Source organism: Acipenser ruthenus, chromosome 14 (assembly GCF_902713425.1).
Source record: "Acipenser ruthenus chromosome 14, fAciRut3.2 maternal haplotype, whole genome shotgun sequence".
NCBI classification, from domain to species: Eukaryota; Metazoa; Chordata; class Actinopteri; order Acipenseriformes; family Acipenseridae; genus Acipenser; species Acipenser ruthenus.
In genome coordinates this window covers 37,479,421-37,493,238 of record NC_081202.1, presented here as the reverse complement: position 1 = coordinate 37,493,238, position 13,818 = coordinate 37,479,421, and the positions used below count along the sequence as shown (strand labels likewise).

Genomic DNA, 13,818 nt, shown 5'->3' with positions numbered 1-13,818 from the left:
AGATGCCCTGTCCCGTGCTCCGCTCACCCCCATGGCAGTTACAGCAGTGTGCGTTAAAAAGAGGAACAACTTTGGGACCGATCTTCCTACTTCACTTGATGATGTGGCGGCTGCACAGGCAAAGGATCCAACAGTAACCGAGTTTCTTGATGAGAAGAAAATGCCATCTCCGGCAGGACCTAACCGGATCAGGGTTTGGTATACCGAAGGGGGGGGGGGGGGGGGGGTTAAGGATTCAACGAGTGGTTCCCACTGCACTTGCACAATTGTTTTTATTCTATTTCCATGATAATCCTTTAGGTGGACACCTAGGACGTCTGAAGACTTTGCTCATGATTTTGGAGGTGGCTTGGTGGCCCACCATTCGTAAAGACACATGGCAACATGTGAAGGAATGCTGTGTTTGTCAGAAATACAAACCAGCTAATAGTAAACCAGCAGGACTGTTGCAGCCAAGTACTGTCTGTGAGCCAGGTGAGAAGCTGGGAATTGATTTGGTGGGACATTTCCCACAAAGTAAAAAAGGCAATGTCTATCTTTTAGTAGTGATTGATTACTTTTCCAAATGGGTGGAAGTCTTTCCCCTTCGAAACAGTAAAACACAGAATATTTCCAGAATCCTTACTCAGGAGATTTTCACCCGGTGGAGTACACCTCGTTACCTGGTGTCCGACTGAGGTCCTCAGTTTACAAGCCAGCTAATGGAGGAGGTGTGCAAATCGTGGGGAGTCATCCAGAAGCTAACCACGGCCTATCATCTTCAGGCTAACCTCATGGAGAGAGTGGACAGACCAGTCAAAAAAAAGTGATACTTTTAATGTAGTCAATTTAAAATCGTATTTTGGAGTTAAAAACCTGGTACCTCCAGATGGGGGGGACGGGACTATGTGGCAACTGCCACACAATGTGCTTTCTTAAATGAATGCCAGTAACTGTGTCTGTTTGGGTGTTTTTGTTAGACACCTTGGGGTATACAGAAATAAAAAAAATACCCAAAACAGACACAGTTACAATAACAAGCAAAAATCTACAAACGAAAAGAAAAACATACCGTTCCACTACCATATCGTTGTGTCATTAATAGTTTAAATTCACATTTTTCTCAGTAACACAGTGTGACTGTACACAAGGAATGTCCGAAATAATATTTTAATATCAGATTGTTCAGAAACTGATAGGGAAATGGAATTTGTGACCGAATTCGACTTTCCCACTCAACGGCGTGTAGGTGATTGTGCATGTGTTGTGTCAGGAAATGCAAATGAAAACCAAATACGAATGATGAAAAAATGCAATATTTATTTTTTTAGGTCGGATCATCCTCAAAGACCTCATTCCTAAAGGAAATACATCGTTTCCGAATCTCATTCGAAGACCTTGGGGACGTATATAGAAACAGCACAGTGCTGCTATAATTGTGGGTAGGTCCCTTCACTAGTTGGAAATGAGAACTCCGTCTTGGTTTTCTTTTCCCCGCATCCACTTACACAGCACAGACGTTTTTATTTTTTTATTGAATGGAACATTAAATCATCATAATACATCAAAATACAACATGCGAAGGAAACATGTACAGTGTGAAAGACGTCTATTACACAAAATGAAAGCAGGTACAATTTCCTTCCTTATGGAAGATTAGACGGACCATGTTTGTCACACAGACTAGTGTGATTCCACACAGAGGTAATATAGCTTATACAACGCTTCATTGGGCATGTGGCAGGGCATTTCAGAGTACATGTGAGGATACATGCGGAAGTCATGTTTTTTTGGCTCAGAAGAGATGCTCGAGAACAGTGACTTTAAACATAGCAGTGTGGCATTATGCAGGTGTTTGGGCGCATACGGATTATTATACAATGACCAAATACATTCAGAACAGCAAGGTGGGATAGTTTATGTTTTATCTTTCATGTGCTGATGTACCCTTTAACAGCCCAGTCATTATATACTAGTATCAACATAAACATGGCTATTGGAAACTCCAGCTTTATAGTAAAGTTTATTTTGTCTAGTTTTGACAATGTTAGCACAGTATACAACACATTTTAATATGATTTGTGTTTTTTGGCATACTCATTTTCACCCATTTTTCAAATCAACATGCAGTCTCGCTTCAAAGTTCTCGCTGTTTTTGTACAAACATAATAATAATAATAATAATAATAATAATAATAACAATAATACCTGCTGAAAAGGCCGCCCATGGTATAGCCGGGGAGACAGCATGCTGCGTGCCGTTATCTCCACTTTCAAATGTCTCAGCAGTCTGGAACATGAAACAGTTTAGTTAGCACAACTGCTACTTGGTTCTTTTCAAGTTACAACTTGAAATAACTATGCACCTAATTCAGATAGCAATTTATTTTATTTAAAGTTCCAAAGCACACACCGAGATCTTGTTTTTAATTCCAGTTGAATCTGTTGTATCCTGAGTGTGTCTGGCTTCCTCGGGAATAAAAAGGCTTGTGGTTGTGTTATTGTGGATGTGTATAAAATAGTTTGTTTTATTTTTTTAGTAAAGCAATTGTTTATAGTGCTGGGACAAATATTCAAATAATCCAACAAACACATCTGGTGGCATAATGACCATGTTATACATAAAAGATATCTGAAACCTAACACATATGCTACATATGCTAATTTGATGAGGTTTATTTTCATACCATGAGATTTTATATATATATATATATATATATATATATATATATATATATATATATATATATATATATATATATATATATATATATATATATTTTGTGAACCAGGGCTCACTCTCCGCGGTTCGCTTGCCCCTTTCAATGATAGGGTGGCTGGGCGGTGACATAAAGGCAGAAGCAGGGACTAAAAACACTGACACCAACAGTACTGCAGTTAAAGGCCTGGTCGTTTTATTTAAATACAAAAATAAATAAAAGGTTTAAACACAAAACACTTGCTCACAGAGAAAAAATAAAAGGTTTAAACAAAACAAAAATCTCGAACACAAAATAATACAAACTGCATAGGTCAGGCTGGGCTATCGCCTTCACTGTTCCTATACAGGTTTTTTCGTTTTCTTTTAGTTTTGTTTTCTCTTGCTCCTCATTCGCTCTCTCCACTCTAACACCCACCACCCTGAGTGCAGCGAGCTGCAGGCTTTTATGCAGGTGACCATCTCCCAATTAGCAACAAATTAAATCACTTAATTCGGGAGATGGCCACCTTCTGCACAAGGTTTTTAAATTACTGTGGATGGGACTAGCCATCCACGCTACTAAACAAAAACAAAACACAGCTACGCCGTCATATTTACAAAACAATAAATACAAAAACAATACCCACGGCGCTTCGCCGTCATCTATACATTTCTAAATAAATACAAAAACAATAACAAAACACACGGCGCTTCGGTTCCATGGGAACAGCACGTCGTGGTTTATAACTAACTTACTGTACATCTATCTATCTATCTAACTATCTATCTATCTATCTATCTAAAACACACAAAAACTATGTTTTACTTGACGGTAAGAGCTGACAATTCCGAAAAGGATGGGAAATTGTCAGGTGAGGCCGCCACTGCGCCCTTACCTGACCCATGCTCTGACACGGCTTCCAGCACACACTGCTTAACTGGTACAGTTTTTTGTTTTCACTTTGAAATGTTGAGGAGGCACTGCCTCCCTTGCTTCCTCTATGAAGCCTCCAATGGGTGACATGTGTTTTCAGGAGTTTAAGCAACCTAGCTGTTGCAATAGTCACTTATTTACCAGGTAATGGCTGCTGCTGAGGATATAAATATGACTATAAACAAAGTTTAGAACAAGTTTTTTTGTGTGAATGAAGATATTTTTTTTCAGGTTTGTTTTGAAGTTATATTTTGGAATGAATCACTTAGGCTACTTACACTTATGTCAATATTTAAAGTGTTATAAAGTCCTAACAGTCCTTTTTCCACTGTTTTCACAGTAGGGAGAGTACAGATTGTACACAAACCTCCAACATGAAAAACAGCCTCCACACAGCCTGAGATTATGATACATTATGTGACTCAGTCTAATGAAGCTCAGTCATTATTATTATTATTATTATTAATATTATTATTAAATCAGTAGTAACTGTTTACAGCCCAATAGATTATATTAGAACTCCCAGAGTACACAGTCGTATTTTGTACAGCTGTAAGATTATCAGGTTTATTATGTACAGGTTGTGTGCGCATCTTAACTGACTTCATCGCAGCACACAAACTGTCAGTTTAATGAAAATGACGACCAGATTTCAAAATGTTACTGATGAAAACAGAGACGTGTTCATTGAAAATCAGGAAAATGCTGCCACAGAAAAGACGCTGAGTGATATAAATTTATTAAAAGCGTAACTGGAAGAAAATGGAGAAAACAGGAAAATTCATCAAATACCAGTGCAGCACCTCGACAACATTATGCTATATTGGGTATTTAACGCGACAGAAAAAACACAAGAAAGTTTAGTGACAAAACAAAAGCATAAAAAAACAAGGGAAGGGGAATGGTCATGTGTGCTACTTTTTCAAGCTATTGAAAGGGCTACAACTAATTATAACAAATAAAGTACACCAAAGTGTGCAAAGAAAAGCCTGTCATTGTATCTTGGGCTTCTGGGGACATGGATCCTCCACCTTCGGTCTCATCATTTATCTGCCATTTATCTGTTTATTCCTTATTATTATTGTGATTGATGTTTTAGTTTTTTTAACTGCTTGTTTTGTCATGTGTAACATTAAAGGTTTATGTTTCTACACCTTGCTTAGTGGGTGAGTAATGATTAGTTGTAGTGATTGTGAGAGTAAAATGATCAGAAATGGAACCAGCATAAAAGATTTGTGAGCTAGTTTTTCCCCTAGTTTAAGTCTGTATTTTTGTAGCTTTTACTGTTGTTGTGGACATTTGGTTGCCACTATAGTTGCTGTGAAACTCAGGAAAGAACAAAAATGCAGCACTCTGATTGGCTGAAACACTTTCCAGCATGGTGATGAAGAGTTGTTATCGGCATGAGATGGGATGTTGGTGTGGTTCAGTTTTGCGTACCATGAGAAAGATTTCTGGGGGCACTCCTGAGCAGAACCATTAGCAGACCACAGCAATGGAAACACAATGGTGGTGCTGATATGCTTGCACACTGGTTCTGATATATTACCATGGTACCGCACAGATAAATGCCAATGCCACTGATAGTGCCCTTCCCTCCTGGTGACTGTAATGAGAACGATAGTTTGCGGATGCAACCCCGGTTCCCTGAAAGAGAAAATAACCATCAAGGTATGGGATATTGCCGTCAGGGAGTAGGGATAGGCTGAGCTTTATAGCAAAGCTGCCGATAGGCCTCTGCCTGAGCTGCCGTGTAAGCCCGCCCCCCTGGGAGTTTACTATACGCAGCGTGCAGAGACTCTTTTCCTCTTTTGCACTTCAGGCCGTGAAGGCTTTCCGGAGCGACCTCGCGGCTTGATGGTTATTTTCTCTTTCAGGGAACGGGGGTTGCATCCGCAACCTATCGTTCCCTTTCAAGTCGAAAATAACCATCAAGGTATGGGAACAGTGTACCCAAGCCGTCGCGAGGGAGGATTCTCGGCAGTAGGACAGACTTACGTCATAACACAACTGCGTAGGCAATACATCTACGCATATGCGGAGCTGCACCTCAGCGTCTATGCTCGCAATGACACCTGTCCTAAGGTGGAATAGTGAACACCATATTGTCAACCACTCTCTATGTCCGCATCCTGAGGCGTCATAGAGTGTAGCACAGATGCTCCAAATAGTGGAGCAGAGGATTCCAGTACGTTCAACCGGTGAAACCTCATAAAAGTATGCGGTGTAGCCCAACTGGCTGCCACGCAAATATCAGACACCGACACCCCTCTAAAGAGGGCCCAGGATGTCGCCATACCCCTAGTGGAATGCGCCTTCAACTGCCCTGGTGGCGGAAGGCCTGCAGATTCATAAGCTAATTTAATAGCATCCACTATCCAGTGGGAAAGGCGTTGTTTAGACAGCGGCTGACCCAAAGTCCTAGAACCATGGCATATGAACAACTGTTCTGTTTGCCTCACAGTCGTTGTACGGTCAATACAACACCTCAATGCCCGCACAGGGCAGAGCATGTGTAACCGTTCTTTTATTATTATTATTTATTTCTTAGCAGACGCCCTTATCCAGGGCGACTTACAATCGCAAGCAAATACAAATACATTCAAGTGTTACAATATAAGTCATACAATAAGAACAAGAAATACAATAATTCTCAAGTGTGACAACCACAATTCAATAATACAGCAGATAATAGTGAAAGTTACATCAGGATATGATTAAATAGTGATAGTTACATCAGGATATGATTAAGTACAAAATACTACAGATTAAACACTTGGCAGATTACAATATTCTGAGGTACAGGATTAAATGCAGTAAAATAGGGGGAAGAAAAAGGAGGAGGATGGAACGCCATCAACTCGACTGGTTGGTTCATATGAAACGGGGATATGACCTTGGGTAAAAAGGCCAGATTTGGACGCATGGAGACCTCAGAACCGTCTCCTGCGAAACGAGTACATGATGAATGCACTGACAGTGCATGTAGCTCGCCCACGCGTTTGGCTGATACATACCACTGACAGCAAAAACGCAGTTTTGATAGACACAAGCTTCATATCCATGCTGTGGAGAGGCTCGAATGGTGCCTTGGTAAGGGCTTCTAACACCACGTCAAGCCTCCATGATGGTAAACTGGTCATCCTTGGAGGCCGCAAGCGTCTTGCACCTTTCAGGAACTGAGATGCCAGAAAATGGCAACCTGGTGATAAACCGTCAATGCGTACATGGCTAGCCGATATGGCGGCTAAATACAAGCGTAGAGGGAGATTTCCCTTCATCTAACAGTTTCTGTAGAAACTGTAATATCACTGCCATAGGGCAGGATATTGGGTCATGGCCCTCCGCCAGACACCAATCTTGAAACAACTGCCACTTGTACGTGTACTGCGACCTAGTAGAGGGCGCTCTAGCACTCGGAATGGTCAAAATCACTGCCGTCGAAAGCCCTAAGGCTGACAGGCGCTCCCGTTCAGGGGCCAAGCCCATAGCTGCATGAGCTTGGGGTTCGGGTGCCAAAGCCCTCCTTGGGCCTGGGACAATAGGTCCGCTCGCAGGTGAAGCTGCACCAGGCTCGGAAACCATATCCTCCGAGGCCACCGAGGAGCAATCAGGATCACTGTCGCTTGCTCTACCCTGACCTTCTCTAAGAAGGCGGGGAGCATCGGAATCGGCGGAAACACATATAGGAGCCCTGGCTGCCATTCGTGAGCCAGTGCATCGACTCCTAGGGGGCTGTCGAGGTCCCTCACCGAGAACCATAGGGGGTAGTGCGTGGTCTCTCGCGAAGCGAAGAGATCTACTTGCGCTATGTCGAACCATTCCCAAATGCGCTCTACCACCTGAGGGTGGAGACGCCATTCCCCCTGGATAGGAGATCCGCTGCATAACTGACTCTGCACGGTAGGTGAACTGCACGCAGAGAGGTCAAACGCGGTTGTGCCCATAGCAACATCCGTGTTACCATCTGGTGAAGGCGGGGGGACCGTAGGCCGCCCTGGCGGTTGATATACGCCACAACCGTGCTGTTGTCTGACCGCACTAACACGTGCATGCCTAGAAGCACTGGCAAGAAGTGCCGGAGGGCGAGGTCCACCGCTCTGAGTTCCAGAGCATTGATGTGGGCTGACCTCCAGGGTCCTGACCACACTCCGCGGGTCCCTGAGCCGTTCCAGGCTGCTCCCCAACCTTGGTTGGAAGCGTCGGTCGTGATAACCTCCCTTCGGAAGATGGGACCCAAGCATACGCCCTGGCGGATGTTCGACGGAACTTTCCACCAGCGCAGCGCTTCCCAGCAGGTTCTGGATACCATCAATCTGCGGTGTTTGTCTCTCCGCAGATGCAACGCCAAGGCATTGAACCAGGCCTGCAGAGGTCTCTGGTGTAATAAGCCCAAGGGAAGGGCTTGCGAGGCGGCAGCCATCAACCCCAGTATGCGCTGACACAGCTCCATGCTGACTGTTTCTCTCAACCTGAATAGGGAGAGACACCGCTCCAGCGAGGCAACTCTTTGTGTCGACAGGGTCGCTTCCATGGACACAGAGTCCAGATGCAGACCCAAGAATTCGGTCTGTTGGCTCGGCACGAGGCGGCTCTTTTCTGAATTGACCTTCAGACCTAGCCGCTGAAGATGGTCTGTAACCATCACTGTGTGCTGTGCCAACTGCTCCTTCGACTGCGCGCAGACGAGCCAGTCGTCCAGATAGTTCAGCAGTCGGACGCCTTGAGCCCGCAAGGGAGCTAGAATGGCATCCATCCATTTCAAAAAAGGTTCGAGGAGCTAGTGACAGGCCGAATGGAAGGACACAAAACTCTTATACCCTGCTCTGAAATGCGAAACGCAGATACTTCCTGTGACCCGGGCAGATGGGAACGTGAAAGTACACATCTGTCAGGTCCACGGTGGTGAACCAGTCGCTGTGTCGGACTGACTGGATGATGTGCCTGTGCGTAAACATCCTGAACGATAACACCCGCAGGTATTTGTTCAGTACTCGCAGATCTAAAATAGGGCGGAGCCCCTCGTCCTTTTTGGGCACCAGGAAGTATTTGGAATAGAAACCCTGGTCGATCAGAGCAGGGTCTACTTGTTGAATGGCATGCTTCCTGAGGAATGCCTGTATTTCCACATTCAGAGCTGAGGACTGAACCGAGTCCTTCATTGCAGTTACCACCACTCCCCGGAAGGGGGGAGGTTTTAACTGGAACTGAACGGTGTACCCTGTGAATATAGTTTTGCGCACCCAGATGTCGTTGGTGCATTGTTGCCAGAACTGGAGCTGTGGGACAGTGTAGGGGTAGGTTAACAGCTGCCTGGAGTTTTCAGGGCTGTTTCGGCTGCGCTCGTTCGCGAGGGGCCTGGCCAGAGCCACGAGGGCGTGGCCTGCCACCTCCTCTAGGGCGCGCTGCTGTCTTACAAACGCAGGTTGGCCGCACGCTGATGGTCCTGAAGGGGAGGTCTTACTACCCTGTGGTTGCGCCTGCTGCTGTGGCGGTGCTCTGCGCCACTGGCGCTCCTGAAAGGAAAGGTTTGTTTGGCCACATCTTTGCCAACTGCTGCGACGCCTCACGCGCCTTGACGGAGCGTTGCAGCATCTCCTCAACCGCTGGGCCAAACGTGTGCCCTGGTGAAACTGGAGCATCCAGCAATAGAACCTTATCAGTCTCCTGTACCCTCGCCTGCGAGAGCCAGAGCTGCCTTCTTGCCACCACAAGAGAAGCGATGCTCCTGCCCTGCGCTCGCGCATTCAATTGAGCCAGCTTCACCAACAGCTGAACAATTGTGCCCAGCTCGGTCCTAAGGGCAACGGAGCGGCACTCAGGCAGATCCCGGATGAGCGCCGCCTGGTAGACCGTCAGGAGGCTGGCAACGTTAGACAGCCTGACTGCCTCTGTAGCCGCGGCGTACCCCTTTTTCAGGTGGGTCTCCGTGATCTTGCATTGCCTGTTAGGGCACGAAGGGTCCTTAGTCAGCCCCGATAATGTTGGCACCTTCACCAACACGGCGAACGCAGCGCCCACCAGTGGGAAGGACGCTAACCCAGCTTCGCCCGCCGGGGCCGGGGCCCCCCAGGTGGACTGCACCTCCTTAATAAAATCTGGGAATGCCGGTAGCATCCTGGACTGAGGTGGCTGGGCTGACGGCGACTCAAATAGGGAGCGTTGTGTTGGCTCTAACATGGGCCAGTCCACGCCCAAGTGACGGGTTGCCCTCTCCACCACTGACCACGTAGGGTCATTAGTGTCCAGCACTTCAGGGTCGTCCTGCCCAGAGTGCTGGAATGCCACCTCGGCCTCTGTGCTCTCCTCCTCCAATAAGGGCTCTACTTCGGATGCGTCCCTTGAGACCACATCAACATCCCACACTTCCTGGGGTTGGCCGTGAGCCACTGGTGGAGGAGCCACCGGCTGATTAGCGATGGGCCCGGCCGATTGTTCTGGAACCCGAGGCGCCACGTTCGCTAAGGTCATGAGGAGGGATTGCTGTCCCATCATGACCTCCATAAACTGTGACATTTTGGAGGTGAGCTCAGCCACTCCAAATCTGTCCTGATGTCGCCTGCCCCGTTGAGGGGAGCGAGAGTGCCTTCTACGGCGAGGCGATCGAGATCTCGACCTGGACGTGCCCCGCGAGAGGAGGGGCTGCGGGAACGTTCCCGAGCACGCCTGGCTGGGGACCTCTGACCAGCTGTAAGCTGGGAGGATGGGCTCCTGGAGAGCTGCAACGCCATCGGCGGAGTCATAACAGACGACGGCGGGCCCGAGATAGTATGGGACGACCCCGAGGATAGGGAATGACCCCCAACCGCCCTCTTTGCTCTTTGGCGAAGGGTGCGTGTCTGGAACCCCGCACATAGATGGCAGTATGCCTTATCCGCCAAGGCAGATGCGGCGTCCTCTGGCCCCAAACACGCTACGCAGTCATCGTGCGGATCGCTGGCAGGCTACTTGGCCTGGCAGGTCACGCATCGGTGAAAGCTTGACATAGTGCTCGATCACCGATGTGCGTGCGTCGAATGCCAAAGCGTCGCGCACCGACGGTACGTGCGTCGAGCGCCGAAGCGCCGCGCGTCGAGCACCGAAGTGCGTGCATCAAACGCCGAGGTGCGCGTCGAGCACTGAGCGTCAAGCACCTGAAGTGCGTGCGTCGAGCGCCAACGCATCAAGCACCGAGCGGCGAAGTGCATGCGTCGAGCGGCAAGTGTCGAGTACCGAAGTGCGTGCGTCGAGCGTCAAGCGCCGAGCGTCGAGCATCGAAGTGCGTGCGTCGAGTGCCGACGCGTCAACCACCGACGCATCGAGCGTGGAGCACCGAGCGTCGAGCGTCGAGGTTGCGTGCGTCGAGGGATGCGCGTCGAGCGTTGAGCACCGAAGCGTCGAGCGTCAAGTCCCCAAGCGCTGAAGCACTGCACAAAGCGCCGAAGTGCAGCACGCCAAAGCGTGAGTACCGAGCATAGAACGCTAGCACAGACGCCTAAGCGTCAGCTGACCCACAGAGCGGAGACGCTAAGTGCTGGTACAGGGTCTTGGATGCTGTGCACTACTTACCTGTTGGTGCTGGGGAATTGTGCTTTGTGGTTGTCTTCCTCTGTGCAGTGAATGGGAATTTTTTTTTTTTGGGACGCTGCAGCAGCACTATATGATAGTGATATGTGACTGGGGCACAATGATATGTGGGCACAGTACAGCTACCACGCGGTTGGTGGAACACACCGCAGAGGTAGTATATGGGAGACTGCAGTGCAGGCTCCACACACTCAGAGAAGGGGCATAACCAGCTTGTCAATCCTAAGCTTAGCGAGTACAATCAGTTACCAGCTGTATTACCTACCGCTACCAATGCTGAAGACAAAAAAGGAAGAGAGTCTCTGCGCGCTGCGCATAGTAAGCTCCCAGGGGGGCGGGCTTACACGGCAGCTCGCGCAGAAGCCTATCGGCAGCTTTGCTATAAAGCTCAGCCAATCCTTACTGCCTGACGGCAATATCCCATACCTTGATGGTTATTTTCGACTTGAAAGGGAACTATCAGGTTCACACATAAAACGTCACTTCTATGTCTTATTGCATTTTCTTTGAAACTTTGAGAACTCAATATAACATGTACTTGCACTGATGACTTCAATTGTTCGGGGTTTCTGACAAATGTATGATGATGTCATGTTTGAAGCTAGCACTAAAAGATTGGTGTGTATATATATATATATATATATATATATATATATTACACCAATGGACTTTTACCACATGGCATGAACCCAAACCACAGGGCAGAAAACCTCAACATTGGACAGTGAACCACACCATATGTCAATGAACCGACCTCAGAAGGCAGGATCACATTCTCTTTGGATCGGTGCCACCCCATCTGGGCAGGGTCCTGTACCACACAGCTTCACAGACAACACCACCACCGCATCCCTAATCGTCACCATTTACTTGGAGATTCAATTAGGCACACTGCCTTGAATTTTAGTCTGGAAACTGGTGTTCAAACCTCTACCTCAACCTTTTACTTCTACAGGACCTTAAATTATTGGAAAGGAATGGATGTTTGTACAGCGAAAATAAAAATAATTAAACCCCTTTAGAAAAATATGGAAAATGTAGAAATAAAAATATTGATGCCGGTAATGTCCCTGAACAAGTTATTAGTGCAATTTAGTTTTAATAAAAAATGTAAAATTGAAGTTCTCTCTGTATTAAAACAACACACTGCTTACCGTTGCTGCCTGCTTTGTTGTATTCCCACAAACGGAAAAAAAAAAACAATTTATCTGAGATCAGTTTTTACTATTTTTTTTTTTTCCAACCAGGCAAGCATGGTCTCCTGGAAACACTTTAAATTTCCCTGTGTCTCTAACTTGTTGGGGTCTGTGTACTGAAGAACGGATTATTTGGATTTAAACCCCAGATGCTGTGACATTTAAAAGAAGTGTAAATATGGCTCATATGTTTTTACACTTTTTTAAGGTCAGTTACAACCATATTCAGTAAGCCCATAGGGCAGTGGTCTCCAACCCTGGTCCTGGAGAGCTACAGTGGCTATTATTATCCTGATACAAAACATATATGTCAATGATATTAAGTTACAAGCCTACATGTAAATGGTTTCTGAGATATGGACAGCAGTTGAGGAAATACCCATGATAAAACTGCTGCATGCAGCTTTATGATTCAGTACATACCTCAAATCCTCCAAAATCATCATCGTCCATCCTTCCTGTGGAAACCTGAAATAGAGAAAACATTATGATGATTGACACATATTAGTTTACACATTTTAATATCCACAAAACTTTGCTTCAAATGTATTTAAATGGTTGTTTACACCTTTCTTACAAGTTTATGTAGGTACTGAACAGACGTCCTCACTTCATTCAAATTATGTGACAGTGTTACGTTTCAGCCCCACTTCTGTATAAATCTAGAGTAAGTGTGCCTGGCCGAGTTGAGAGGTCATATTGTCAATGTTTGAATCGAAGAGGATGTCTGTTCAGACAGGTTCAAAATGATTGTGAACACCCTGAAATATTGAAAAATAAATACATAAATAAATAAATAAATAATAAAATAAAAAATTAACTCTTTAGGCTCCTCCCAATGTTAAATATCCCGCTGGTAACCTGGCTCTTTCTACTCTTTTCACTCAGGCACTGTGAGAGACAGCATCATTAGAAAGAGGAGATCCAGACCTTTAAAACAAGGTCCTGCTTATTTCCAGTGTTTTGGAATGTTGCTGCTGCAATGAAGACAGACCTACCTCAGTGCAGTAAACAAACATTTTCATACAAAATCCTTTACAAAATAAGAGAAATGGCAACATCAAAGGCACAAGGACCTATTTTCTGTTAAATATATTTTTGTTTTTCGTGTCTGTGGATCAAATACATGAGACCAGAGCTGTTTAGGGTTATGTTCCCCTGGTCTCCACCTTGCTGACCATTTAAGCCACAGTGACCAGGGTGCCTGGGACAAATAATTTGAATGCGTTTTTGTTTCTTTTTTTTTGTTTTATTTTGCACATTTTAAATGAATCCGTTTTTTGGGTTTTTTTTGGTTGCTCTTGGTCCCTTTTGTATATATGGTCATAATTCCCTTATTTATTTTCCAATTTTTTCCATGTTCCCTACATGTTGAAGTTTCATTGTACACTGTTGGATTTTAGCTGGTCATGCTAAAGTATTTTCTTACAAAGAATAAATAA

The 13,818-nt window shown here is 45.8% G+C and overlaps 1 protein-coding gene across 4 annotated transcripts in view; it reads right to left on the bottom strand.

Annotated features, from left to right (window-relative positions):
- The window catches only part of LOC117419455 (coiled-coil domain-containing protein 91-like), a 242,464-nt gene that overhangs the window by 167,552 nt on the left and 61,094 nt on the right, over positions 1–13,818 (bottom strand). For all 4 annotated transcript variants that reach the window (XM_034032207.3, XM_034032206.3, XM_058986475.1 and 1 more), the window contains 2 exons: positions 12,800–12,844; positions 2,188–2,269 (listed from right to left, as the gene is read on the bottom strand). In XM_034032207.3, the coding sequence (XP_033888098.1) occupies positions 2,188–2,269; positions 12,800–12,829 (112 nt within the window). In that variant the 5' untranslated portion in view covers positions 12,830–12,844. The remainder of the gene's footprint in view (positions 1–2,187; positions 2,270–12,799; positions 12,845–13,818) is intronic.